Raw genomic sequence first — 14500 nt, 5'->3', positions numbered from 1 at the left:
AAGTAACTTCTGAAAGAAATACTAGAAAGCGGTCATAAAGGTCAAGCAGAAATCCCCTAACTATTCCATCTGCAAGTGATAGTAGTTAGAGCTAACTAGAGAATCCATTTGAAGTTACAGATACAGTGCATGTAAAGGTCTGTCAGCTACGATCCTTCATGTAGGAGGGGATCATACTCCTAAAACTGAGAAAGACTGCATGAGCTCAGCACTGCTCCTGGATGCTATGTCTAACCATTTTTGGTACAGAGCAGCTCAGTGGCAGTGTGTGTACATCAAAGCACATGATCATAGAAAGAACATGGCAGGGACAATGAGTAGAAATTCCCAAATCTTTGCGATTCTTAAGTAGCAAGGAAATAGCTGAATTTGAACCATAGTCTTAATCACTCAGATGTGTGCACACAGGAAGGCATAGCGTAAGTACTTCTGAGCTCCCTTTGAAGGCAGTCTCGGTTACAACTTGAGCCACAGCTTATATGGTCCCTATGTAGAGGGCTTTTCAAGTTTGCTTTCTAAATCAGGATAAATATTGAGGGGACACCCTATTAGACATACCCAACTCACCATGTGCATTTTCCTTAATTCTGCTATGTTAACAGTAGCCCTGAATATACACAGGTGCTGAATTATTGTAGGGCAGATGGAGTTTATTCCTAGAATTACAACTCTTTAACTTATTACAAGTTCAAAATTTTACTTCAAGTACAAAGTAAGCCACCAATAGAAGGAAATACTTAGCGTAAACTATATGCTCTAATGAAACAATTCTTATGTACAGCCATGTTGGTTTCTGGCAAAAAAGGTAAGTCTGTAGCAGTGTTTGAATGCACAGAATAAGAATTTGGGTAAGTGCTCTCCTTGCCTTGAACATGACAACTATTTGCTACATCACTTAGCCACCTGAACACTAATACTAGCTGCTTTTACGTGATGATAATGGTATGTGAATGCTACTCAAGCAATCTTAGAACAAGGCAGGGTGCATAGTATTGATTTAAAAAATAAACTGTCAGTGCACAATGAAGCACCTAAGTGGCACATTTTCCGCTACTGTAGTACTGTAATGCATTAGACTTAACGTGAGCACAGTGAGTGCTCAAGCAATAGCAACTCCGGTATTCACCAGTACATGGTGTGAAAGAGTTTTTGGAGGATCAAGAGACATGAGGTGAGCTACTTGCAGCTCAGTTAAAAAATAAAATGAAGGAAAATTTAGGAAGCAGGGGGATTTCAAAAGCTGTCAGTGTTTAAGAACTACCGGTCTCTGCACTGTAGGGACTCCTATAAAGGGATTTGGGCCACCGACATGCTGAGATTTGCTGTCACAGATTCCTTCAGCCATGTAGAGTTCCACCACCACACGTAATTTTATAAGCTTTATCTCACATTGCTTACCACTACTGCTGCAAGTCTGTTTGTAAAGCTTGTTCTTACCTTCTTGCCTCCTGGAGATGATGTATCAGGTGGTGGTGTGCTGGTAATATTCAGTGGACTTGAACCACAGCTAGAAGGTGATGATCCTCTTATCCTGTCGTATGGACAAAATAGGGAATGGTTTTGCTAGTGACTGATTGGACTCAAGTACCAGAGACTTAGAGTTTCAAATGCTGACCTTAGTATCAGGTGGCATAAGATGTTTAAAAGCATGGAATTCATTGTTGTAGTTTCATTACCTTTTCACTATTAAACAAGTCAGCAGCAGCAGCATTTTAAATTCCAACCAAATCATTTTAATTTGCAGCCAGATCAACAATAACAGTTTGTTATTGGAGGGGGGGGTAGTTATGGAGGAGGGGTAGTTACAGAGAACAGTAATGGAAATGGGAATCTTATCCTTGGCAGAGTTCCCCTGGGAAAGCTGAACAGAAGGCAGCCTTGGAAAATAGTAACAGCTGCTGAAAGAGGACTGGAACTAACCCAGGGTCTTCAAATGAAAGGAAAGCACGGGGGGTGAACTATACTACATTCACTGCAGCTAATTACAAGTTTTACAGCTACTAAAAGTGATGGGAAGTTGTAAAGTCTTGATTCAACCTGACTTGCTTTAAAAGTATGTTTGCAGACAGGAAAAATGCCATTCCTTATTGTGACAGGTTTACTGTTTTTTGCCTAAGTATGCAAGTAGTCTCTGGCCTGCAGCAGAAACAAAACTATGATACATGGGTCTGAAGTTTTTCCTGAATTGCAGCTCAGGACTGTTAATACTATTGAACATTTGCTAGATGGGACTGCTTTTATGGGCAGGGGAACAATTCCCAAGAGAAAACTCATGAAGAAAGGGGGATCCTTAGCCTGTAGAAATTAATAGTGACACCTCCTGAAAGTAACTGCTCACCTAGGGCAGAAAGATGAGTCACAGCCACTCTGCGAATCACCTAGGTATTACTACAAGCCCTTACTGCAGCGTACCACATGACTTTGTGTTTAAACTAGAGTTCGTTTCAGACAGACTGCCTCTGGGAAGGCAGAGCTAGCTTAATCATTGTATCCTTGGTCAATAAGCTGTGTGAATACTCCTCAAGCTGGACTTATATTCTAAAATCTCTAAAAGCTTCAAAGTGAACTGGATCACAAAGTGCACTGGATCACAGGAAAGCAAACATTTGGCATACAGTCAAATAGTTTTGGCATTAAGAGGCTGTTCTGCTTATACCCCTTAAGTCATGGGAAAAGAAAAGCATGGGAAAGGAGTTTGGTTTTAGTTGGCTGCTCTTTTTACGTTCTGTTTCTGGTAAACAGATAATTACCACCATTTTAAAAAGTTTCAGTATTAGTCCCTTTAGCGTAGAAAACTGGAAGGCTGTAACTTTTTCATTCTTTCACTGTGGGCTTCAAGAGCCTCAGACATTTGGAATACGTATTTGTAGTTATCTGCTTACAAAATACAATTGCATAATTCCACATTCAGTTTGGAGAAAGACTTCCTTAATGTCATCTAAAAAAAAAACAAACCCAAAACACCCACTGATTTTCCTTTAACTTAATACCATTTTCTCTCACCTGTGAATCTCCATGATTTCTTCAGCAATCATCCTCCCAATTTTACCCGCCCCAGCTCTTGTTCCACCTGGAATTCCAGGGACAGTAGGATGGGTCCTTTTTGGACCACCTGAAACAAGTAGGTATCTTAAGGTCAGACAAAAGCTTGCAACCCTTTTCAAAAAAATGTGCTTGCATTTAAGCATGAAAGGGTCCTTCTGCTTGTCAGAACTGAATGAATGTTATATATTTACAATTCCACTGACTGCTGGGTATCTTCAAATATATGGAATGCTCTGACTTGCACTGGGCCAGGCTATGCTATACCTCTTATACGTGCAACTGTGCCACTAGGTACACATACTCTGACTCAGGTATGCATATGCTGATTCTTTTCAGAATCTGTTTCAAGCATCTGGTAGTACCTCTTGCCCAAACTTAGCAGAGAATAGCTTATTAGACCTGCTTTAATCTGTGGCTGAATAGGCTCATCTCCAGAGCTTGTTCTTTGCAAAGAACTTACCAGTGCAGACAGTCAATATGGAATAAACTAAAGTTACCTGATGAACATAAATCGAGCCCCTGCAGGTTACTGCAAATATCCCAGAAGGGAAGAAAAAGCGAGCTCTGAACATTTACAAGTTCACTGTAACTTTAATTTGGCACTTGCACAGTGCTTCAGGTTGTCTGGAAGGAGCTCGATGTATTCCAAGGCAAAATGAAGGGATCACCTACTGGAAGGGCAAGGAAGCCACGTAGCATTGATTATGCATAACAGACATTTGTCTTGTTTTAGAAATTCATACTTAACAATTATAACCTTCACAATCTTTATGGCTCAAATCCATCAGGAGGTGAGGTGGTTCAGCACCTCCTAGAAGGTCACAAAATCCTTAGCTGAGCCAAACCCACTTGAAATTAAACTTCACTCAATTACTTTTTTTTTTCTGGGAACAAGAACTGTCAGTATGACAATATTACACATGGCTGACTTCTTTTCAAAGGCTATGCTGTAGCATGAATAAGCTTATCCCATTTTAGAACAGTTTGTTCTATACTTCTTCATTCTCAAAAGCCCCAGACACTACTTCATTTCTGTAATTCTACATTCAATTACTAATCACCATATCTATATCTCAGCATCTCTTCCTACGACTCTGCCCACTGTCCATGCTTTGCCACCCTCCCTCCTTCAGTTTCACTTTCTGAACCTCATTTTTCAGAGCAGAGATAGCTGAAAAGCCCAAATCTTGCACTGATCTGCGAAGCATACTGTATACAATTTATGAGATAATTCCTGACATGCACAATATCCCCGCTCTACTGCTGTAAAGGCACAGTTGATAAAACTAATATCTAGTAAAGTAAATAGGGTCTCTAAAAGCAACGGCTCCCAACTGTTTCAAAAGAATCTCAGTGCTATTAACATCCCTTCTCCTTAATCCTGCATCTGCCTACTCCTCCTCACTTCTACCCTGCTCCAGTAACACTTCATTATTAAATCAAACTCTGCTCCATATTATGCTACACTCCATCAGTTATAAAATGTGTTTCAGTGATCTGCAGAAGCCATAACAAGCCTGTGATAACTACTGAATTTCAGTCTTCATATCTTGACAAGAAGTAAGTCAAATCAAGGAGAGTGATAAGGAGAACAGCCAAACTATGTTTATGATCTATCCACCCTGAGTGTTCATCTGCACTGACTACAGAACTTGAAGTTGCTCTGCGATGATATTTGTTATGCATATATGCAAATAGCCTTCTCCATGAAGGCAAACATTTCTCCTCTAACTCACTCCTCCAACCCTGTTCATAATTATTTCCTCTGCCTGGCTCATTCACATTCTCTCTTTCACCATTTTCCACCCAGAGCCGATTTAGGTTCATTGGGGCAAGAACTGCATTAGCATTTGTGTGTCCTAAAACATGTTTTTCCTTAGATATTAACAAATTCACAATGGAAAACGCAGCAAATTTGTGCATTCAGGATTAGCTGGTAACATGGCAAGACCGCTAATACTTTTCTCACAGTACAGTAGTTACCTTCTCCAGCCTGGAGAACGCTGTCCATGCTATGTGGAGAAGCTGCAAGCTGTGGAAAGGCTGCATCCCCACTGTCAAGTACATTGGTGCTGTGGATTTCAAAATTAAAAGAATCAGTGATAAAAACTCTACAAAACAATCTCTCTGCCAGTGTGTTAGAACAGAATGCTTTAGGGTTTAAGTAGTTTATGAGTCACTGTCACCTCTGTAAAAGAAGTACTTTGACTGACATTAAGGCTAGATAAACAAGAGAAATAAAACACCACATTACAACTCAAAGCATGCAATGCAGAACCCAAATTGCTTCTCTCATGAGATGAATTCCTCTATAGCAGTTATTCTGTTGTGAAGTCACTGCACCTGTACAGAACCCTCCAGGAAAAATAATACACCTCCCCTGCCTCTCTACAAGGACTATAATCCCAGGTTTTCCCAAGGAAAGAAAGTATTTTTATGTTTGAAGATTTTAATAAGCACTATCCAGCTTATATTATAGTTCATAAGTAAACTAATAGTTCTCCCCACAGTATGCAATTCTGGCTGCTATCTGTAGAATACTTACCGTGATACAGAACATGCGCACATATCTAAGTCAAATCTTATCTTAAACAATCAGCGTTTACATACATTTGTTAAGGGAAAATACTTACGAAACAACGGTATTTGTTGAGACAATGTATTCTACTTCTTTGGTCCAAGGGTTCATGAAACTGAACCAGCGACTCCTCAATGTAATAAAAGACCCATCTTTTATTTTAAATTTGTAGCAGTTGGTTGTAATTTTTTCTCTTGTCTGCAAAACTATAGACAGACAGAAAGTGAGTAACCTTGTTTCAAACAGGCACAAATGACTACACAAGCAGAATCCTTGCCAAGGAAACCTCAGTTCAGCTTATTCCTCCCATCACCTCTGGAGAAAAACAGTATTTCTGCAGCTTTTTTTCCCCTCCATAAATGAAGATCAAATATTCATTAAAAACCCATGAAAGTCTAACATAATCATATCGTTTGGCTCATGATGAACAATGTTCTGAACAGAAGCATTTGCAAAATAGAAAGACAGCCAAATAAAGTTTGCACGGCTTTCTTAATACACTGTTGTTCCCAATATTTTTTACAAAATGTCTTTATTAAATTATTAATAATTGTACCTTGTCTATGACATTCTGCAAGATGTCCTATATCATCCTGATGAAAATATTCGTAACATGAAGTACCTAGAAGTTCCTGGGGTAAGTATGCCAGAATGGCTGTTGCCCTTGGTGAGAGAGAAAAAAAAATTGTTTTTCAAGTTGAAATATTAACGATAGATTACTAAAACTCATACTGAAGTTAGGCAAGCTGCAAGTAATGCTGAAAGTTATGTTAGCTTACAAAGAAAAAATTAATTAACAATACTCAGATAATTATAAAAGCACATAACACCAACAGCTCTCAGGTGGTGTATTTGACCTGTCACCACCGGATGTAAGAGTTTCTAAATAGCTTTGGAGGTATATTGTAATTTTGAGAATTTAAACTTGATTAAAGCTGCTTTGTAGCAGCCACAAGGTAATGCGAAGCCTTCTGCATATGATGCCATTAAAAAAATAACTAGACATTTTGGGTTTGAAGAGCTGCAGTTTTCCTTTGTGTACCCATGGTGCTGTTGAATAGGAGCCCAATTTTAGCATAACTAGTGTTTCTGGAGCATTTTCTCCTAGTTGCAAGACTTAAGATTAGAACCAAAGAAAACACCTAATCCCATAAAAAAGAAAGGCTAACAAACAGAATTGTCCTGAAGAAGCACTAAGAGACCTACTGAATATATCTGTTTTAAATCAGACAGACAGGAACATAAAGCAAGTAGAACAACTCTTTGCTTCATGAGAACAGCCACAAAGCCAAATCATTTTCTTCCTTGTCAGAAAACTTTAAGACCAAACACACCTGAGATCTGCAACATGGAAAAGACACATGGGTTCTTGATCTGACTCTCGGGTAGTGTTCAAGGAGATGTTGGCAAGGATGAAGAACATCTCAAGAAACTAGGAAAAAAAAGACTTCTTTGTACATCAATTTGGTAATCCAAGCCTTAAAGTAAGTTCAAGAGGAAAACCAAAGCACACTGCAAATAAGTGACAAAAGGCTTGGCTACGGCCCAACAGAAGGCAAAAGGGCCATTCTTGACAAGGAAGAATGGGCCAGTGGGCTAAACAACCCGGAGATCACTACGTTAAAACATGAAAACAAGATTTGTTTCTTCTGTTGTTTATGATTTAGAAGCTGTATTGGATTTAGTAGGATAATTCATCTAATCAGAATACAAACACGAAAAATAATGGATAGGCAAGGGGAACATGGGAATTGGTGTCGCCTGGCACATTATAGATGTGTCTGCTTGCCTCCAGCCCCCAGACCATGGAATAAGACAGGCTTGTCAAGGGTGTCCAGGGAGCAACAGTACATGATGGCTACTGTGATGCACACAGCACAGCTACCACCTGGCAATATCAGTACTTGCTGGTAAAGGAGGAACAAAGCAGGATAAATATCCAGGAAGGCCTTAAAATGCACATGATTTTATTGAAGAGAGAGAGAAAACTGGAGACTAAGGTCAAAATCAAACCTGCAGGAGCCTCAGGGAAACTGCTTGAGAACACCAAGATAGGAAGTGACATGGCTGAATGACTCAGGGGTAAGAGTTTGAGACCCTCTAGCTCAGTGGAAGAATGGACAGCAAACAAAAACAATGACCTGCAATAAACTTTGATTCTGTATATCTCTTAGAAGAAAATTCACTTAAGAAGAAATGATGGATGCTTGAAGAAATCAGTATACAAGTCACGATTCCAAACTATTCCAATGCAAATGAAATAGGAAGAGTAATAAGGAACCAACGCAGCTAGACCATCGCCTTTTCTGCAACCTCAAAAAAAGCCCAAAGGAAATATTATAAAATGTAGAACTATTTCATATTAAAAATTGTGAGTAAGAATAACAGTAAGAACATACAGGGACAAAAAATGAGATACGACTAACAAAGAGAGAAGTTTTTAATGCAGTGTTTTTTGTATTTTTCCCCTTTAGTACCAATCAGGTGGCTTACACCATTAGTCCTCACCAACAAAAAGCTCTAAGACTCAGAGAAGAAAACACAACAAAGTATTCACATGAGAGAAATTTTCGAACTGGTTTTGTCTGGTGAACTTTATCCCGGACACTTAAACTACTGACAGTTCTAAGATTGCTTTGGTGAGTTACATCTGAGAGCCTATGGAAAACCAAAGAGCAGCAAAATGTAGAGTCTATCATTGAAAAGGAAAAGCTAGGAACAAAGTAAACTTTATTCCAGTATTTTTCCAAGAACTGAAACAGCAAAGCCTCTTAACAGCACTGGGGTGGGAGTTGAAGGCCTGGCATAGATGATTAACAAACAAAATGGGCATCAGTAAGCAGCTTGCTAAACCTTTTTAGTTTACTTTAATAGAAGGACAAACAGGTCTTATGAAACGGGGATGATGTAAGCAGCTACGACAGATGTCAAAAGACCTAATTAATTCAAGGCTTGACATTGTCTTACAATGTATTATACTAAGCAAGGAAGGAAACCAAGCTGCTATAGAGCTACACATACTAACTAGCTGGGCCACTGCAATCAGAGAACAGTTTCTTAACAGTTCACTTTCAAAGCGGCAGGCTACACTGAAGAAAGTTTTAAAAAGAATCACCCTGTTTCTTACTTCAGTACTTTTAATGACTCTGGATGGTGAATTTGAGAGTAAAATTAAGTTTATGAAACACACAGACGATATCACACATAACTACAGAATTCAAAGTGACCTTGTCAAGTGGAGAAGCAAGCTAAAGAAAAAAAGAAAAAAGTGGAAAAAAAGGGATGAAATTCAAGAAAGACAAGTGCCAAGTGTTACACTCTGGTGGAAAGAAGTCAACTGGATGAGGAACAATTAGTTAGGAAATAGTTCTACAGAAGGAGATTGAATGCAATACACCATAAGGCAGTTTTGTTCAGTCACTAATAGCAGAACGCCCCACTAGCATGTATCTATTGGAGCACCTCCTATGAGATGCAAGGAATAAACCTCAGCCCTTCAGAAGCGAAGTTCAAGAAGGATGTGGATGAAGCAGGCACTCCAGACGACAGCTACAAGTACGGCCAGAAACCACCATCGGAGGAAAGATTTCACTTAACGTCTCCACCCTCCCCCCCAAAAAAACAAAGATTTATTTCATTACAGTCATGCTTCCTATCTGAAAGATGCACAGCACAAAGAAGAAGAGACTCAATCTGTTCACCATCAAAAAACCACAGGACAGGCAATCACACTTGAAGAATAATGTAGCTCTTGACTGTAAACCTGAAAATGGCCTACATTGCCTCTTGGGTCCTAGTTGTTCACAATCTCATTACAAGCCCTTGTTCATAGTCTAGACTTGTAGTCAACACATGCACACAATTCAATGAGTAATGACGCATTTTTATATATCCCCCGCTGAGGCAATTTATCAGAAGACACCTTGAAGAGCACTCTTGTCATGCTTTAATAAAAATTATTAGATATGCGTTTCACACTTTTACTGGATCTGAGCCAGATCATAGACAACTTTCAAGATCATTTCTGAACACTACACTTAGGAGCACAGACCTAGGAAATCACAGTTACTTTGCAGACAGTTACTGTGGAATAGCTGCTACACACACTCTCAGTCAATAGCTATGCATTGTGCCCCCCGGCACAAATGGATTAATTACACCAACTAATGCCACCTTCCCTGTGCAACGGAAGCATGAGCACATGTAATCACCTCGGAACAAATGATGTTTCCAGCTCACGGACGTGCTTTACAGCACTCTGCATATAGCACCCTCCTTCCACTGCTGCTAAGTTAGTATGGAGTTTACTTGTGAAAGCATAATTTTATACTGACGGTCATGCGTGCCATTTTCCTCATCAAGTATATAGTATATTATTAGGGGAAACCAGAGATATGCCAACTATTTGTCATTTAACTGCAAGCATAAGGAAATAGTTCAGTTATACAAGTCTTTAAATGCTCAAGAAAACTGCAGTACAACATTAATGCCGAATTATTCTCCAGAAGTTTCTCTAAGCTAACTAATGCCTGCGTTTTTCCTCCTTCTGCAAGTTCTTCTCCAGGGATCATGTACTCCATAGGGTCAAAAAGTTAGGGTCATAGAAAATTTGACAAGTGTCTCTTTTCTAGATTCCCTTAAGGCAAATGTCAAAGGAACAGTGCTAGTCTGTATGAACAAAAACCCTGCAATATAGAAATAAATTAATGGTTTTCAGCTTTTACAGTTGCCTAAATTTTCTTCAGTGGAAGCAGGATCAGTATATCAAACTTCAGCGAATGGATGAGGCTCACTTAAAAAATTTCCTTTCAAAGAACCCTTCAAAGTAGTATGCATACTTCAAGGTATCTAGACAACAGCCGGAAAACAACAAAATAAGAATATTGGGGAAGAAAACAGAATAACTTGTCTTGCAGACAAGATGTAGTAAAAGGTTGAAAAGAACAGACATTTCTTTTTCGAATAATATTTGCACTGCTTTAAGTATATATTATGCTATCAGTAAATCAGTGTTGGACAGTGACTTATTGTGGAAGTTATTACAAATATTCTTACCTCTGATCTACAAAAACAAATTTCCCATCTATTGCATGTCGAGAAACGTATTCTGTAGGTTTCACCCTAATTTCACCATTCACTGGTTGTGGTACTACATGGGGATGAAGCCGTCCAATTGCAACAAGACAACTTAAATTACAGCCCTCATTATCTGGTTCATTATCTTCATCTAGTCCCATTTTTGTTGGCGGCCAGCTTTTTAAATATCCTGTACTATGGATAGTGCAAAAGCTTTTGCGGTCTGCTGTTAAAAAAAGAAAAACAAAGAAAAGCTCATTTATGCCACTGATACAGCTTTTGGAGAGCTTTATCTTTCAGTTTTGCTAAAATGCACCTCCTGTCTCATCCTGGAAATTTGGGATATTGCTCACTAATGGATTTTCAATATTCCTGTGACATCACAGCGCACTGGAGAGAAGTCAATGTACAATTCACCTGTGCAAAATCATTGTTTATATTGAAACTCCAGATAGTTCAAGACCGTTTGATAATCTTCATGCAGAAACTGCATCAACTCTTACTGTTTCAGCAAGGGATACAAATAACCTAAAGGACTGTTTGGAGAAACTAGTATATCAAGGAAGAAAACAACAACAAAACACCCCACAGGGGTCCTCTTTTTCAACTTAATACAACGCTCCTGGGAAAACACAAATAATAATAATAGTTAGCCGAAAATACACCATTTGGAGTGCACAGGGGGTAAACGTACACAGGGCTGAAGATTAAGTCTCACAATGACAGGCAGTACAGGCAGTATCTCAAAGGAGAACTCATCTCCCCTTGCCTTGAGCTGGCAAGACTGTCAGCACACACTGCCCCCAACAATTTCAAGAAACGAGAGAGGTGAATTTGGCTTTATATGCTAATACAATGTGTAGGAACTACTCTGGAGAAAAAGAAACAGTATGAAGAGGAGAAAGTAACAGACCTAGATACAGTTCATATAGCAATATCTTAAGAAAAAACATTGACTCTAGTCAGTAAGCGCCAAAAACTTAACCACTGCAGATTAGCAACTGTAGAAAAAAAAAATGCTTGACAGTCATTCTGTTTCACAAAATGTATAATTGTTACCTTTCTTCTTTGAACAGGTTGAAGGGAAATCCTTGTCTTCTACTTTTACAGAAGGCTTATTGCACTTCATCCTACAAAAGAAGGACCGTCTTGCTCCAGAACAGAGTCGTGATGGCCCAGGCGTTATATCAGTTTTAACTGGGAGTCCAGCTGCACCAAATAAAGGAAGTGAGGAAACCTCTTTGTTAGATAAAAACTTAACCATACCAATGGTTACATCACACGACCAAACTGTATGATGTTTTAATTTTGCTGGGATTTGCACAGGTGTCCCAACTGTTACATCCTTCTCAGAGGCAGAAGTGCTCTTTTGGAGATTTTCCTTTAAATGAACCAATGACAACAAGATACCAACTGACTCAACTGACCATATCAACTTAAAGAGTTCCTGATTACGCTTTTCAGTGTGAAAACATTGACTTGAGAATACAGGGTCCTAAATGCAAAGATTAGGAATAGATTGTAAAAATAATCACAAATTTTGCAATAAACATTTTAATTTCTTTGAACACTATCAATTGATTAAAAACAGTGATTATTTACTCAAAATCAGAGCAGTTCTTCATACATACAGTCACCCAGCAGTCCCATAACCCTTCACTTCAGACTGGAAGACTTTTCTATCATAACACCCGAAGAGCACATATGAACATTTAGAGCAGAACAGGCCCAGTACCATTTCAGATCCCTCTCAACTGCAATATCTCAATACATCGGATTTTTTTCATTGTTCTGATGGAAGGGGGAGAAAGTGATATACACACAAGACTGCAAATCAGTGTCAGAGTCACTGATGCCAACATAGAAAACATACTGGTAAGCTCAGAATGCCACAGCAGATGGGAAGACCAAAATTCATGGTATTTATTTTTGCCTTTACTTTGTCAAAGGCACACAAAAAGGGGATAGCACTTGATAAGCCTGCTTGATGACCAGGGAAAACTTTCCAGAAACCAAGAGCCTCTAGGCTCATCACCCTGGAACGAACCATCTTAGTCCGATTTCTGACCTTGAGCCGGTAGCTTCTTTCAGATGAAAGACCTGATCCCGGGCATCTAAAATAATACAGAGGTGAGTCTCCAGTGTTACCTACTACCATTCTGCTCATCCTATGTTATGACTGTTGCTACCTTTGATGGCTGGGAAAAAAGGGATTCCTCACAGATAAATCCAGTTAGTTAAACCAATACATCTATATTGCAGTGCATGCCAAACCTAGAAGCTTCCACATTTAGGTATCAGTTTAGTACTTTTTTTTCCCTTGCCTTTAAGATGGAACTTTCTTGGCATATGTGAGGTACTAGCCAGAAAAAAATCTTGTGGAATGACAGGTAATCCAAACAGCCTCTCTCTTTTTCTGGCTGTTAGGTAAATATTCAGAATCCCTGTATCTGGCTACATGACACTGTTTCAAAACACACTAATACTCACTTTTTGCATCTATAAGCCTTTCTCGTGGTGCAGTGTCAGAAGAAGAGAGCTGTTCCTTCACTTTGGCAATGTCTTTAGGATGAAGGTAATCAAATAAGCTTTGACCAATCAAATCATTCTGTAGATATTGAATATTCAGTCAAAAATTAAAATAATTGTATAGTATATTTTTCTAATTTTAGCATTCATTATTAAGAATCCTTTTATACATAAGTCTGACCAATGAACATCAAACATCTGAGATCCAGGATTTAATGGAAGGTATTATTTTCTCTATATGTTTTGAAATTATGACTGGGTTGCATAGTAATTTAATAATTTATTTTCAGTAAACATTTTGCAGAAATAGCATGCTCAGTCCATGAACAACAAACACTCTGGCTTCTAGTTAGCCTCATTTTGTATACTACCCATTTGAAGTAAAAATCCTAACTACAAATATTCTTTTTCAATATTTATGTGATTAGTAGACATTTAGATTATACCTAAACTAAAGGCTACCTGAAGGTAACTGAAACCAGAAAAATGTTTCTAATAACATTGCAGAGATCAGAATGCCTTTTTTTTGCAACACGTCTCAGCTTTCAAGACAGACAATTCACATGAATACTCCCCCAAAATAAATGCATAATCACATAAAGCCTTTCAAATCTTCTAAGGCCTAACATTATTTAAGATAGAAAAGAATACCTGACTGTAGTTGAGGATCTTGAAGACAGATTCTGAAACAAACAGTATTTTCCCTCTGTCACAGCCCACAACAAAAAGAAATCCATCTGCTGCCTAATTAGGAAAAAAAAAAAAAGTTAATTGCTAAGTTATACATCTTCATTGCATCTTTCTAGCCTTTAGAAGCCTTTTATATACAGTAGAATTTTTACACCAGGAAAATCTGCTCTCTTAACATTTATAGAGATAACTGAGTATACAGGCAAAACATAAAATTACAATTAAATTTTTTTTCATTTGCAAATATTTTTGGCATCTTTCTGGAAATCATGGCTAGAATTTAAAATTACTTTTATGGGAAGAAAGAATCCATATCTTGTCCTGTAATATTATGGTTTTGTTTAATAATGCCTTTGTTTTCAAATTAAAACATCTTAACTGTATTTACTTCATACTGGCTCCTTTAGAAACCAAACACAACCTGGATGTTTGTATGTCTACAGGTAAGTAAGTACTCATTAGAAAGTACTATTTTTTAGTCACATACAAGTATGCAGGATCAGGCCCTAACTTTATGGCTCTAGAGTCACAATCCTGCAGAAATTTAATCCTGCATATGCTGTATCTGGTCACTGCAGTGCT

The 14500-nt window shown here is 38.4% G+C and overlaps 1 protein-coding gene across 13 annotated transcripts in view; it reads right to left on the bottom strand.

The window, feature by feature from the left end:
* The window catches only part of BMAL1 (basic helix-loop-helix ARNT like 1), a 55474-nt gene that overhangs the window by 1718 nt on the left and 39256 nt on the right, over nucleotides 1–14500 (bottom strand). For 8 of the 13 annotated variants that reach the window (XM_068945144.1, XM_068945143.1, XM_068945142.1 and 5 more), the window contains 9 exons: nucleotides 13880–13972; nucleotides 13190–13307; nucleotides 11759–11908; nucleotides 10679–10925; nucleotides 6180–6286; nucleotides 5679–5829; nucleotides 5029–5117; nucleotides 3004–3112; nucleotides 1438–1531 (listed from right to left, as the gene is read on the bottom strand). In XM_068945144.1, the coding sequence (XP_068801245.1) occupies nucleotides 1438–1531; nucleotides 3004–3112; nucleotides 5029–5117; nucleotides 5679–5829; nucleotides 6180–6286; nucleotides 10679–10925; nucleotides 11759–11908; nucleotides 13190–13307; nucleotides 13880–13972 (1158 nt within the window). The remainder of the gene's footprint in view (nucleotides 1–1437; nucleotides 1532–3003; nucleotides 3113–5028; nucleotides 5118–5678; nucleotides 5830–6179; nucleotides 6287–10678; nucleotides 10926–11758; nucleotides 11909–13189; nucleotides 13308–13879; nucleotides 13973–14500) is intronic. The other 5 variants (XM_068945148.1, XM_068945149.1, XM_068945150.1 and 2 more) reach the window with 1 other exon arrangement.

This window comes from Struthio camelus, chromosome 5 (genome assembly GCF_040807025.1).
Source record: "Struthio camelus isolate bStrCam1 chromosome 5, bStrCam1.hap1, whole genome shotgun sequence".
Classification (NCBI taxonomy): Eukaryota; Metazoa; Chordata; class Aves; order Struthioniformes; family Struthionidae; genus Struthio; species Struthio camelus.
Note: the sequence above shows the minus strand (reverse complement) of the source record. Positions and strands in the feature narration are given on the sequence as shown.